The following is a 15,808-nucleotide window of genomic DNA, read 5'->3' as shown; positions in this document are numbered from 1 at the left end:
GCATCCTGTAGCCACATCAGAAGGAAGGGCAGACTCGACGTGCGGGTGCGCCGCTTTGCACATTCGAAGGCGCCTATCTTATATCTCGCTGTAGTCACGTTTTTCGGCCATGTTCTTGTTCTTCAGGGTGAAGTTTACTGTCTGCTTAGACAGGCCCATTCTTCTTGCAATGTCTGTCTGTTTTTTGCCATTATTGACAGCGGTAATTATATTGAGTTTATCCGACAGTAAAATTTGCTTGCTCTTGTGTCCAGTCATTACACGCAAGCTCGCACCTGAGCATCGTCACTGGTCGCACAAACACACACAAAAAAATAGATGCAGCAAGCCGCTTGTGAATGTCACAGGATTGGCTCGAGGTACATTCAATTCACCTGCACCAATCGGAACCGATTCTCGAAAGTGCACATGAAGTTCAGAAATTGTGCAGCATGAGTTCAGCTGTGCAGGCATAGCACAACACCCGAAACAAATGATGATGTGCCGATAATGTGTAGGCCTTATTTCTGTTCGTTAATTTAAACCGTTCACTAACACTGACCGGTGGCAAACTGCACATGTGGACAGTTTGAAGAGCAAGCATCTTGGCAAAACGCACCGCATTTGTAAAGGCAGGTATGGCACCTACGCCTAAGTGCTGCATCATCTCCTCAGCTGCATGCGCAGCTGCACTAAGCCAGCACTGTGAGCATAGAAAGTGCAGGAAAATCGTGAACCAGTGCAGCACCCCTTCTGCACCTTTTGAAATGAATGGCAGGGTTCAGAGGCTTTCAATGCTCCACTGCTGGAACGAATGGCAAGCTGCAGCACCTAGTGAACTGGTTTAGGTGGTGCAGGCGTATCGAACGGACCATTAGCTCAGTCGCACGAAAGACCTGTTTGATGCCGACAATGTTGCCAGACATGCTCATTGTTTTCCAGCTAAGGGGAAAAAAAAAACATATCGGGTGTCTGTCCGGCATAAGTTCACTTTATACGCTCAGTCCAAACAATCTCCAGCCTAAGTTTAGTCTGTTGTAGCCAATAGTCCCTATAGCAGGGTCCGTTATGAGCAGATTCGATGGCATTCAAAATACATAGTGACCAAACCAAACAAACCTACAGATGTAATCCTCTGTAACCGGAAGTCAGTCATTACCGGACCCGTGATAATGGGTGTAGACTGCACTAGGAAGTGCTAGGTGCACAAGCAATAATTTCAACATGCCAAAATCCACGATCCAAAACGTTGATCACTCGTGATTGATTTGAATAGGCATGGTAACAAAAGAGTTCAACAAAGTTGCTGCTTTAACGGAACAACTGCCTCTATGATTCGTTTCGTACTTGAATATTGTACCTCAGTTTATCTCTAAGTCAACGAAACTCCTCTTAAATGAAACACATTTTTTTGGTCCCTTGAGGTTTCGTTGAACTTCAATATCAATATCAATTTATTTACCAGAAAAACAATCTCAAGGTACACTTGGGCAAAAGGCTGTCACAGCAGCTTGACAAAGGCCCAGGGTCTCTTACATGGCAATAGCACATATATGACACATATCACCAAGTGTTTTTTACATAGCATTCGTATCTAAAGCATCATACATACAGTTCAGCATACATCACACATATACATAAAATGTAAACATGACACTTCGTACAAGAATGCAGGGTAATGAGTTATTATAAAGATCAGAAGCAGTTGCGCAGATGTTTTTTACTTAATCTGGCTATGTGTTTACACCAGTTGAGTATGGTTAGAATATTACAAGTTAGTGATTGCCGGCTGTAGTTGTCCCGAAACCAAGGTACCTTCCATACAACATTTCGTGTGTGTTTCGTGTTGTTGTGGGGTACTAGCTTAGCAAGTGACATAAAGTAATTTTTTACATTTTGGGATGATAAATAGAAGTTTACAGTGTTATACTGCTTTTCAATACATTTGGCCCGCTGGTGTGCACTCTCTGCATTTCCTTATGAGAACGCCAATGATAACCAAGGTTCAAAGGGAGTGGGGAGCTTCAAAGGCGGATAAAACATCCGGAGGCCAGGAATGCAGAAGCCACCCTGTTCACAATGAAGGAAGACTTTAACTGTAGTGGAGGGGTATGTAGTGTTTAAGCCCTTTCACCTTTTGACATGTTTGCTATTTTCTGACAGCTGTTTTCTAATGTGTTCTTCGCTGCTACAAAGATGCAGTTAGTGCTATTGTCATTTCTGATAGATGTACGACAATGATCTGCGAAAGGTTATACATATTTTACCTCCAGCTTAGATTGCAGTGCTCACAGTTATCCTGAACATTCAACTCATTTTATTCAAATCTACCAAGTCAGGTCTTTTCAATCATGTGTTGGTGTTGAGTTAGTTTTTTTTTTCCTTGTAATTTCAGGAACCACAGTAGCACAAACATATTGAAACATTTGTCTAACCCAAGTTTCATGGGATGAGACCTATAAGAAAAGTTTCAACAAAACACTACACTGGAGCCGACTGTGCTTGGTATCCACGATGCAGCTTTTGTTGATCAGTTTGATTGATATGTGGGGTTTAACATCCCAAAACCACCATATGATTATGAGAGACGCCGTAGTGGAGGGCTCCGGAAATTTCGACCACCTGGGGTTCTTTAATGTGCACCCAAACCTGAGCACACGGGACTGCCACATTTCCGCCTCCATCGGAAATGCAGCCGCCGCAGTTTGTTGATCAGTTCAGGGGATATATTCCTGATGTACGCTCAGTCCAAACAATCTGCAGCCTAACTTTAGTCTGTTGTAGCCAATAGTCCCCTATAGCAGGGTTTATTGTGAGCAGATTCGATGACATTCAAAATACATAGTGACCACTGGAGGATGTACTTACTAAGCACTTAACATAATTTCTCGAAGAGCACAAACTAATGGCAGAACAACAGCATGGTTTCAGGCGAGGTTTCCCGACAGTGACAATTCTCACCGAGGTTTCACATTTCATTAGTCAAATACTAGACGACAGAGGGCAAGTTGACATTATTTTTCTTGATTTCAGAAAAGCATTCGACAAAATACCACATCCAAAATTGCTGCATAAACTTAGCACAATCCTGCAGAACGATGAGCTCATAAATTGGATAGTGGCTTATTTGATAAACAGAGAGCAAGTGGTTTGCATTAGGGGCACAAACAGCACGAGCCAGTCAATAGGTTCAGGAGTTCCGCAGGGCTCTGTCATAGGGCCACTGCTGTTCTTACTTTATATTAATGATATGAACAGCGGCTTCTCGCCCGATGTTTTCATTAAGCACTATGCTGATGACACAGTCATCTATTCAAAGGCAGAATCGAACTACGACCAGGAAAAGCTTAATGAATATCTGGGCATGATAGGCCCTTGGTGCAAAAAATGGCAAATGGTGTTGAACCCAAGCAAAACAGTTTTTATGCCAATTACAAGAAAAACCAAGCCTCTCTTATTTCATTACATCATAAATGACGAACCACTCTGCCGTGTGTCACAATATAAATACCTGGGTGTTTACGTCACAGATAGCTTGAACTGGAACCGCCACATAGGTTATATCTGTGATAAATCGCAAAAAAAGCTTTGGATGCTTCGTCAGAGGCTTGGTGACGCGACACCTGAAGTAAAACTTTTAGCATATAAAACCACAGTACTTCCATTGCTGGAATATGCATGCCCGATATGGAAGCCCTATACGCAAAATAATGTCGGTAAATGCGAAAAGGTTCAAAATAGAGCTTTAAGATTTATTTTTAATTCCTACCATAGAACGCAGTCCGTAACAAGTCTAAGAACTAGGGCTCTTATTCTTACATTGCACGAAAGAATGAATATCAACAGCATGAAATTCTTTTTTCAGATATTCCACGGTACCTACGAAGCAGAGATAACAAAAATTTTCACTCTAGACACGTCGCATTCGCGGACAAAGCACACCAAACATATTAAACCTCTGAAGCATAACACAAAATCGTTCAAGAATTCTTTTATTGTATCGGCTATTGACACATGGAATAAGTTACGGAATGATGTTGTACTGTGTAACAATGTTAAAGATTTCGAATGTGCGTTACAAATGTTGAACTGAGCTGTGATAAGGCACTCACTTGCTCACCTGTGTTCTGCCGTGTTATGCTACAGGGTGCGCATTGAATGTTGGATTTTTATTTATTACTTTTTTGCATTGCTTTTGCTCTCTTTATGTCAAATTGTGAGATGTTCCACTTTTGCTTCACTTTTGAAATTTGTGTGCCCAGATGAGCAACTCCTGTTTTGGCATGTATGCTAACAGTATGAATAAATAAATAAATAAAATAAAAATGTGTTCATCTAATGGACTCAGTGGCGGATTCAGAGGGGGACGGTAGGGGCGATCGCCTCCACCCCCCAAAGCCTGTGTCGCAACCCGCCCTCCTTTCAGTGCGCTCATCCACCTTCTTTTTTTCAGGTTGCCTCGGCGTTGGCCTCGGGTACCACGGGCCAAACCACGATTTGCCAGACACCCACCAGTTTTTGTTAGATGTAAAAGTTTTCCCTGCCTAGCAGTCAATGGTCTGACTAGCAGTGTTTGTAGAAAGATGCATTTTTTGCCTTCCAACTGAGGACACGGCTCAGCACCATGTTTTGTTTACTGCATTCCTGAAATAGTGCCAACTTCTTTCACCCCCTTTCCCCATTTTTCTATGACGCTGGAACTTTGCTCTACTACTTCTGGCCCCCGGACAGGAGGGGTCAGATGTCTTTCTTGACTAGAGGCAGATTTTCTCTTCTCTGGGAAGAATTTCAGCTCTTTTGTGGCAGCTGCGAGCATTGACCATGGGCGTCGGCAGGCAGGTAGGTGCAAAAAGGGCACTTGCACCCCTCAAGCCTCACCAGCACTAGCCCTCTACCAAGCTACACAAGAGCTCTGCCCCTCTTTCAGGCGCGATGCAACACTTGTTTGCAACCCCCCCCCCCAAGAGAACATCATGCCAACAACTATGGCTTTGACACAAAAATATTGCATCTTGTTTCTTTCTATGATGCACTTATCATGGATAAAAAGCATGTCTGCCCGAGCACATGACAGTTAATTATTTGTAGACGGTTTTATGGCGCCAAGTCACAGTTTTGGTTTCAGAGAGCACCAAGTGAACCGAGTAGGCTACGTCAGCACACAAAACCATGTGCAAATGCACACCACAATGTCAACACTTCAAAAAAATTTTCTAGGTGCTCTGAGACATAAATATGGGTGACCATCCAAATATGCACTTCTGAGGTAAGGACATCAGCCTTAGTACGCCGGAGCGATTCGGCCCCGTCTTTCCGATGAAGAAGTTTGCTCAGAGAGAGCCCTCTACGAATCTTGACAGCTAGCACAAACTCGTGGCACAAGTGGTGGTTATTTGGTTACACAAAAACCGCAGTAGCGTTTCGTGAGCGATTGCGAGACACGCACTTCAAAATTGATTTTTAACATGTTCTAGGCAGTAATATCCATTGATATTTCGTAGGTGATCATGATGCACTTGTGTCCAAACAAATATATCCCAGAAGTTATCTCACCTTCAAACTTTTCTGTCAGCACTCTTTTAACATAAGACTCTTAGCGGCGTAAGGGCAAAATGATGAATTGCACAGATCACTGACATCTTTGCACCAAAGGAGCTTATTGCCGTCAATAGAACCTTCACTTTTTGTTTACGAAACAGTGTTGTTCACGTCACCGATTTTTCCGGCATTCCCAGTACCTTCTCGCGCACAAAGTTATCCCTCTCAGAACTTCAACGTAAGATGTTCTTTAAACGTTGCACCTGCTTTGGGTGCCACAATAACGGGACCATATATCCATTGCATGGGGTATTACTGTCACTGTGGTAGCTTTCCAAAACGTTCTAGTCTCCCACATGGTCTCACCTTTGACTCCTTTCTCTCTTTTTCAGAGATTAGTGCCACGCATCCCCAGCAGCCTGTTTAACTCTTTCCGGCAGTGTGGTCACCTACTGTGATCACCCTTTCAACATTTTCTAGTAGGGACATCTAGAGGTTCAGCAAGCAAACAAGTGTTGCTTTTCCCTTTTAGTTATTTCTGAAGATGCGCCAGATGGCGCTAGTTATCCAGGACGTTTTTATTTTCCCGCGAAGAAAAATTTTTGCAACAAGCATGTCATTTCCTGAAAGATTTTACGGGCGCAAAGGTATGTTAGCTTGCACTTGAACATTTTTTGTAATACGCAGCAGAAGAGTATTTTTTACTGGCTGTGCTAGCAAAAATGCGCTGCGGATCAGTTTGATTCTATACAGCGACTTTATTCAGGGTGGCTGTCTACGCAGACCACCATGCATGAAAGGGCTACAGCAGGGGAGCTCTCTGACTGGGCGAAAAAAATTCAAAATTGAATACCTTTTTTTTCTCAGAAATTTTCTTTCAGTTTATTATCGAGATATTCCCTCCGACAGTGACAGCTATGCTGGAGGTGACAGCTGAATTGACGATGAATTTGACCCGAAAGAGGATAACCACAATGATTCTTCCGAAGAAGAATCCGTGGCTACACAAGTAACTGAATGTGTCAGTGACTCATCAGACACCGAAACAGATTAAGAAATTAAAATTAGCCTTGCACTCCAAAAGGTACCAATGTGGAGCACTACGTATCGGATGTCTCCACCGCTGATATTTTCACGTGACTGCCGACTTCCACCTGACATACTTGCCATCAATATTATCACCCCATTTGGCGTTTTTAGTCTTTTGTGGATGCCTGAGTGGATTGACAAGATTGTGTTTGAGACGAATCTTTATGCACAGCAAGAAAACAAAACGGTACATTCCGACAATAGACAAAGAAATGCGTGCCTTCTTGTGGCTCAATTTGTTGATGGGATTGAAAAGGAGTCCCAGCTATCCTGACTACTAGAACAGCGCACCTGATTTCAATGACGCATTCATTTCAAAAGTCATGAAAGCGAACAGATTTGGGTGGCTGATGTCCTATCTTCACCTAAATAACAACTGTCTGAAGCCAGAGAAGGACAATTCAATTTTTCACAAGCTGTACAAGGTACGTCCACTTTTGTCGGATTTTCCACAACTTTTGCTCAGCACTACCCGCTGACAGAGTATTTCGCGATCGACGAATCTATGATAAAATTCAAAGGTTGAAGTTCTCTGAAGCAGTATATGCCGAAAAATCCTGTGAAAAGAGGCTACAAAGTTTCGATGCTCTGTGCTAATACATGCTACAATCTCAAATTTCAAATTTATACCAGCATGTATAATAATGGTGATGAAAGAGACTTGGGTGCACGTGTTGTAAAGACACTGCTTGATGATTTGGATGGAAAGCACCACCGCGTAATCTTCGACAACTATTTCACCAGTTACTACCTATTGAAAGATCTCGCAAAAGCCGGGGTATATGTTTGTGGCACAGTAAATGCCAGCAGCAAGCACTTGCCTAATCTAAAATCCGATGAGACGAAGAAGAGGGGAGATACTGACTACTCTATGAGCAACGACAAACTCACCAGTTTGAAGTCGCGAGACAAGCGAACAGGTTATCTCTTGTCAAACTTCCACGACCAAGCCAACAAAGTTCAAGTAAACAGAAAAGAAAAAGACGGAGTCATCACCAAGGGGTAGTGCCCTGCAACACTTTAAGAATACAACAAGAACATGAATTTCGTTGATAAGTCTGAACAGATTAAAGGTATGAGTCGGATTGGAAATCACGCAAGTGGTGGCATCGGATATTTTTCACTTTTTTGACTGCAGTGTTGTCAACACATAAAGTATTTTCGGGAACATGCTGGTTCTAAAAAAAGAAAAAATGACATTGAAATACTTTAGAAGAAATTTAGTACGACAGATGACTGCCGAAGCTCTTATAGGTCCTACAGATTAATGTAAATCATCTGTTGGCGCCGAAATAAAGAAATTCAAACCCTTCATGGACATCACCACTCATACAACAGCGTCCAACCATCAGCCAGCAAGGTGTTCACCTCGAAGGTGCACAAACTGTAGCACGAAGGCAAACCCATCTCGAGCATCAGACAGGAAGCGTGCCACTGTACCTTAGGAAAAGAAAAAACTGTTTTTCGGAATTTCACAGGAAGTGACTACCTTTGTGCAAAGCGCAATGTATGCTGCTACATTGAAAACAGCCACTTGTTACATATGTGTGGAGCATAGACCCTTTCGGCACGGTGGTCGTCAGCGGTGACCACTTCCTAAAAACTTTGTTACAAGTCGTAATTTTTTTTCCTGCATGCAATGCGTTATTTGTGCCCTTTTAGCATAACTTTTGCAATAAAATTCCACATTTATAGCGATACCAACTTCTGTGCTTGAAAGAGTTAATCAGCTGCTCCCACGGAGCATACAAAAAAGCAAAAGCGTGCATACCCAGGCAGTTTGGGGTATAAGGCTCTAAAACTCTCTATTCTATCATCACAAAATGTGGGAGAGCTTCCCCGGCAGACGCAGGTTTCTCAGACCACAATACTAATGCTGTTAGTTTGACGTAGCACTGCTCGTAAAAAATGAAATGCTTCTTACAGCGTGAAAGCGAAAGGAAAGGGGCTGCATCAGCTCTCCTTAGGCCAAGGATTTATTCTCAAATTCGGCGGGAAAGGTTGATGTGCATCCACACGACACAGGCGGATGGCGGTGGTCCCACCATCCTACGATCGAGTGTCCAGTCACGTGTGTTGCTATCAGAGTTATATGAAAGTGGAGATTGGTATTGTGGTTGCCCCTTGACCCGTCCCAGCGATACAAGGTAAGCGCAGGCCATGCACAAATATATTGCTTGCGTTTAGAACTTTAGGCTTATTTGTCACCACTTAACTGTTTTGTTTTTGAGTTCAATATTATATGAAACGTGCCCCTCCTTGCTAGCTGCAATATTCAAGATACTAGTCACACTAGCATTTAGCCAAGTATATTTTACTATTTGTCCTTATAACCTGTTAGGAGTAGCCAGAATATGAAGCAGTTACGAGGAATATGCCAATATCCAATAGAATCCGCGATAGCATTACAATTTCATGAAGCATTTTGTTGCTTCAATATATTTTTTCCATATGATAGAACTTCCTTTTTCGACATTTGTTTAGAAAGAATTCATCATGTATTGTTTACTTATGCATGAAATAAACACTGCCTAAAATTTTGTGCCAGGACATTTCAAAGGCACTGAAACAATGTCAAACAGGCTGAAGTAGATTTGCTAAAGAACGAGCGGTATGTCGCAAGCTCATATATTACAGCCTCGTTGCTAATGCTCAGCCCAATATAATCTTTATATGCACATTGCGATTTTTTCTTTCAATCACAAAGGGCGCAGCTATTTTTTTTAGGTATCCGGCAGGAAGTTCCTTGCTAGGTTTGATTACATAGATATGTTTCATCATCTACCATGCTGCAGCAGTTTTACTTTTCCTATGCAGTCATCGTTTGACGTGTTAAAACAACTCCACGTACACATGGAGCAAGTGGAGCAGTACTTGCATAATTTCCTTTGCATATCCACTTATATGGAAACTTTTCTTCACATAAGTAGTCTCCCCTGTTAGCCATTTAGGCGCTCATATACTTTTGCACGAATTCTGAGTAATGGCTGTCAGCTGTGACCTCTCGTTCTACTGGCATGCCAAAAAATATTTTTATCTTGTATTCTGCATATTGCAACATGTAGCATGAAAACATGAAGCTCGCAATGGTGGCTTGTGAGTGTTCACTGATAACGTTCAACCAAAACATTTTTTTTTTTCTGTTTGCAACTCCAAAGTTCTTTTTAGAAAATGAAGAGGTCAAGTTTGCAAAAGATCGATAAGTTCTTCTCTCCTGCTCCCAAGAAAGCCTTACACGTTGCAGTCGAAGGCACAAAACAGGCCACCTCATCGGCAAGTGTCCTAATGGTGCGACTGGACGAGCAGTACACGGCGTCACATAGCACATCGCTACCATTGCAAGGCAGATGCTCACACTTCACTATTCCATGTGACCAAACTGCCGAATTTTATCCAAGAGAAAAAGTGGACGTGATATCCCCGAGCATCTCTGTGGAATTCTCGAGCGACATAGGAAAGTTCGTCGGCAGGAAAGTCGATGAATACACTAAACGGCATTTGTTGGAAACACACTGGTGCCCTCCGAATAACTACTGTTTTCAATGCTCACTTCATCAGAAAAACGGCAAAAATGAGAACCGATACGTAAGTAAGTCGTGTTTAAACAAGTTCAGTAGGCTTGTCCTCTTTGATTACAGCAGGGGCCTGTACTACAAGTACTGCGCTTCGTTTGTAACAGGTACGATGGGAGGCTGCCAGAAAAATGTGCCCCTCCAAAAACTAGTCACCAAGCCACTCATGTCATTTGCAAAACTGCTGAGAAAGGATTGTGATCTTTTACGTGAAGCAAGTAAGTACCATAGAGAAGCAATGCAAGCTAGGAAGGAGTTTCTCTCATGTTGAACTATTTACAGCTTAACACCAGAAAACACAGACAGGAAAGGAGCAAAAAAGAAAGGGAAGACGGCACTAACTAACAAGTGTTGTTTATTGGAAAAAACGGGGTGAAATGTATATATATAGGTACTGGCGCTTACATCACGACATGCATAGAACAAGAGGTGCACCGAGGTAGCGTTGTCCCACTTATGGCGATATTCAATCTTTCTTTTTTGCTCCTTCCCTGTCTGTGTTTTCTGGTGTTGCGCTATAAATAAGCTCACGATAGATCTTAACCAACTGGCCCAACTTACCGTCTTACTTCTTTCTCCTATGTGTTAAGGCTCCCGAAAAAGATGTAGCCAACCAAATCAGCAGTCAACAGCTACATCAAGTGAATGACAACCGTAACCACCTAGCGCCAATTATAAAGCCAATCATCTTTCAAGGGCGCCAAACTTTACCATTTCGTGGACATCGAGATGACGGAAGCTTTAGTGAGCGGTCGAATGAGTTCTCAGTGACTTTGAATAGGGGAAATTTTTGCGAGCTTCTGAGTGTCAAGCGGTGACACGGAACTTAGAGCATCTTGCCAGCTCATCATCTCAAGCCATGTACATCACCAAGACGATTCAAAATGAATTAATGAAGTGCTGTGAAGACAAGGTTCTTGAAACACTTATTCATTGGGTGCATGCATAAGCATCTACAGCATTATGTTTGACGAAACAACCAATATATCTCACACGTCCCAACTAAGTCTTCTTCTGCGGTATGTACACAAGAACGTAGTACGAGAGGACTTCTTCCAGTTCGCTGACCCTCCCATTGACAGCCATGCTATGGAAGCCAATGTAGCTGAGCCCGTACTGACAGGGAGAGTATTTGGTGAGCGGGTTCTGAAAGATGCTGAAGGAACTACAACTGGACTTGGGCAGGTGCGTTGGCATAGCTACAGATGGGTGCAGCGTTATGGTGTTGGAAATGTGTGGTGCCATCTCTGAAAGAAAGCGGTGTGCCACAAAAGCAGTTCACTCTCCGTGTTTCAACCACGCACTCAACTTGTTCCTATCGAAGTCATCGCGTGTTCAAGACGCCAAGAACGCCTTAGGGATAATAAAAGAGGTAATTTCCTTCTACACCGCCTCACCGAAACGAAACAGTGTGCTTAAAAGCATACTTGGCCATCAACTTAATGGGCTTTGTGAGACGAGGTGGGTGGAGCGACATGACAGCATCATCCAATTTCAGGACTCTTGTCCTTGTGGCGGGAGCTGTTGATGTCGTCGCTAACTGGAAAGAGCTTCGCAAAAGCAAAGACTCTCCCTGCCGCTGTGAGCGATGGTGAGCTCATAATAGCAACAGCTTGCCTCTCGAACCTATTGGCGTACACGCTTCCATTGAGTCGCCTCTACCAAAAGGAGTGTGTTCATGTGCACACAGCGAGGAATACGTTGACAGATACTGTGGCTGCCCTGAATGCTCAGAGACGAAGCAAAGAAGAGGCGTTTACACCTCTCTACGAGCAAGCCATCGCACTCACAAACGAACTTGAAACAGAGCTGAGCCTTCCCCGCATCACAAAGAGACAGTCGCACAGGTCTAACACTCCAGCACTTGATCCAGTCAGTTTCTACAGGACATCAGTATATGTTCCACTACTGGATAATGTATTGGCAGACCTCAAATGGAGATTTGATGAAGATGCTTTTGGAGTTTGCGAGCTATTCCTATTTATGCCATCCCAGCTGCTGAACATACCATCGGGTGACGAAACAAAAATAGTAATGCAGGTTGCCCAGCTTTATGGATCACTCCTAGGGCATGGCCCAATAAGTGCGAATGTTATTGGAGCAGAACTGCGGCTATCGCGGGAAAAGTGAAAGCGTAAAAGAGAAGAAGGAGTAGACATCCCTGCAACTGCTGTTAACTCCCTATTTGCGACGTCGACATATTTCCTTTGTTCAAGACACTTTTACAAATACTGGCCACCCTCCCTGTCAGCATCCCCAGTGCCTTCTCTACACTCCACCGATTAAAGACATGACTGCGATCACAGATAAGCGAAACACACCTGACCAGCCTCGCCTTGCTACACACACACAGAGACATCCTTGTCGACCGCAAAAAAGTTATTGATCCCTTCACCAACGAAAATCGTAGATGACGGACGTTAGAATTTGTGCTGTAGTAGAAGACTGCTGGTCACAACATGATTGTTCAATGGAAAATCCCTGTTACAAACATCTGAAATCTTCACAAGGGCAGCCTTCATCGAATGAAGGGCGCCGTTGTGACGGGAGTGAAATTTTCCACAATGGACTGCGGGAACAGTGCCTCGGATGCTTTCCCACATCAGACGCTGCGATAGAATTTGGCTGCTTCAGCAGTTGATGTTGAACTAGCGAAGAGCGCAGCAATCGTTCTTGCAAGTTACGAGTAAGCAGTGAGCGCGTAGTGTCCCGCACAATGAATCAAGTCAACTGCAACACCGGGCACATCCATCATCTATACTGAAACTGACGAGATTATCAGTGGCACCCATCTCTTCTACGAGCACCATGGTCTATACAGAACTTTTTATTGAGATTTCTTGTTACCATTTTTTTATTATCCACAGCAGTAACTATCACTGAGCCAGTGTGCGATATGTCGCACAAGAAGCTCCGAAGCGAGAGCTGGGTCACATAACTTTTCTGGTTTCTGTTAGAGTCCATCCTATCGAGTTATTTTATTAACATACTGCATTGTCTAGCTTTTTTGCACCTGAAGTTATTTCAGTGTATATTTTTTTCTCTTTTTTTTCATCTCCCATATTTTTTTCCTCGAATCGTTGATTTTGGTTGCTCTCGCTATCGGCCACATTCTAGTTAAATGCTTGTTTGTTCTCTATAAATGCTCGTGTTCACTCAATATGTCCGTCAGTCAACTTCATCACCACGTACAAACCAGGTGGGCCAACCAGCCATCAAAAATTCAGAATGCACCACTTTGAGCAAAGCCTTTCAGTTGTCTCATGCCTTAGCGCTAAGTCGAAGCCTGCAAGTCTGTTCCAAGACCACTGTTAGACCGGTGGGGCCTCACCGAAGTGTTTGAAAGGGCGAAATCTACCAACTTGAGAATGAGGTGCTTTAGCTGCACATATATTTTGGGCATTTTTTCTGCAGTCTAGTCCACAAACTCACACTATTTGCAGTAAAGCTTCATTGTCCGAGTACTTCTGCACCTCTCGAAAAGTACGCACAATCAGAAGAAAAGCTGTACAAAGAAAAGAAGCTACACGGAAAGCGACTATAATTACATCTGTGGCTCATTTTGAAGCACTTCAAATAAATTGTTTAATTTACAGCCAGCACATGCGCACCTCCGAAACCACCTACCGACGTGTGCAGCCGCAGGCAAGGTTCTCAGAAAAACTATTTGCACTTATCTTTTTCTTCCAAGTAAAGAAGGCTCCTAAGGGCTTGTACTCGTGTCTTGTCACCTTGAAAGTTGAAAACGACCTTGAGTGGCTTTAGGAGGAGAAACAATCCTCCCCTTTCCTCTCTTTCTTCGTGCATTTCTCGGTGGTGCAGAGGGAGGAAATGTTATGTTGTTGTGCAACACGTCGGCAGCACCACAGTTGGACCGTTATGCATTCAGAGTTAACCACAACGTTACGGTAATACGGTATGGTACGGTATTACGATATCGTAATGCCACAGTGGCACTACAGCCAGCAAGACAGGAGGGGTGGTATGTACCCCCAACTCTCCTGTCTTGCTCGCTGTCTCTCACAGCTCCTATTCCCGTAAAGGTGCCCAAACACTACAAAAGCTCTTTCAATATTTTTTGCCAGGTGTCACGCCTCATCATTGCCTATCAACTCATGTATTGTAAATCATGCACCTGTTGTTCCGGGCATACTGTCATTGGAACTAGCACGCACAACGAGCGAGAAAGCGAAAAATTGGGTTGAGCTGAATTTGCTCATTTATTCAGCTACTGGTGTTCATTGCGATCTGAATAATGCATATACTTGTATAACGTTTTCTTTCTTACATTAATTTGACCTTATGACTGCCCGTCAAGACACCAAACCTTATTCAAACTGGTTACCCAACCCCACTGATACCAAATGTTTAGTGGAGCAAAATGGGCATTGATCTAAGGTTTAGTAGCCTGTAATTTGTGGTAATTTGTACAGTTTATTACAACTCAAAAAGATTAAAAAAAGTGAACAGAACCACTGTAAGCCCAAATTTACAGTATTTTTAATGTGACGGGGTTCTTTTGATAATTGTGCCTACCAAAAACAAAAATCAACCCGCTCCTCATTGGCTTCACTTCAAACCCCCCCCCCCCCCCCGAAATGAGTGGCAGCAGCGCATCCGATTTCCAGTTCTTTTGTCGCAATGTCTTTTGACATCGCGAAGCTTTGACAAAGTAGAGGGATGATTTATGCTCCAACAAAACATATGCAGCCTTGAGAATTTCGCTTTTGGACAAGCAATCGGGAAGGTCTGCATGAACCCTCGTGTAAGCCCTTGAATTAGGTTCAACAAGACTGCCCACTTCATGCACTTGCGAAGGGCAATACAGACAACCCTCCTTCGTTTTTAAGCATCTGGAACATGCTCATATTGCCACACGTGCCCCTTTCTTTTTATATTTTATGCTGCCGGCCTACAGCACATGTAGATAATGCCTTATGCAAACCATGACAGAATGTCTGACAGCATTCCAGACCTAGCTATCTGACTTTGTCTAAACAAAATTACGCATGAAAAGATGTCAATTTTTTTTCCCGTGTCGACAACATCGACTGCCTATAAGTTGCCGAATACATTTCTTGGATGGACTTAAGCTCAGGTTATTGGCAGGTTCAGGTGGCAGAACGTGACCGTCCTAAGACGGCATTCGTTACGCCAAATGGACTGCATGAATTGAAAGTAATCACATTCAGTCTGTGTTATGCGCCAGCAATGTTTGAGCACATGATGGACAGCATTTTACATCTTGAATATTTCTTACCTTTTAGTCTTTTTTAGACCTAAAATCTATCTTTTTTTTTTTTCATGAAATTGGTGAACGTATCTGCTAAAGAAAGAGGCAGACAACTTTTCTCAACACAGTGAACAAGCTGAGCCATTTTTTGAGAAAAGTAGAACAGCATTACAAGAACCTGGAGGAGACGCTGCGGTCGCCGGGGTGAGCAGACACGTCCACTTCGGCTCCATCTTTTGCGAATGTTTCCGCAGCATTTTTGTCACTGTGTGGTGCGTATTTGAGATCATCCAATCTGTGAAGAAGACAAGATTCGGCAAATATCGAACTTTGAAGTGGGCCACTGTTTTTCTGGTCATTATCACAACTTTTGTGCTGCTGCCGCGTTGGCCAAGAG

The 15,808-nt window shown here is 43.2% G+C and overlaps 1 protein-coding gene across 2 annotated transcripts in view; it reads right to left on the bottom strand.

Annotated features, from left to right (window-relative positions):
* The window catches only part of LOC119169043 (uncharacterized), a 50,381-nt gene that overhangs the window by 23,137 nt on the left and 11,436 nt on the right, over positions 1-15,808 (bottom strand). For both annotated transcript variants that reach the window (XM_075890836.1, XM_075890835.1), the window contains exon 3: positions 15,590-15,706. In XM_075890836.1, coding sequence (XP_075746951.1) covers positions 15,590-15,701 — 112 coding nt within the window. In that variant the 5' untranslated portion in view covers positions 15,702-15,706. The remainder of the gene's footprint in view (positions 1-15,589; positions 15,707-15,808) is intronic.

The sequence above is a fragment of the Rhipicephalus microplus genome, chromosome 3, assembly GCF_043290135.1.
Source record: "Rhipicephalus microplus isolate Deutch F79 chromosome 3, USDA_Rmic, whole genome shotgun sequence".
Taxonomy (NCBI): domain Eukaryota; kingdom Metazoa; phylum Arthropoda; class Arachnida; order Ixodida; family Ixodidae; genus Rhipicephalus; species Rhipicephalus microplus.
The sequence above is the reverse complement of the archived record's forward strand: the minus strand, read 5'-3'. Positions and strand labels throughout refer to the sequence as shown.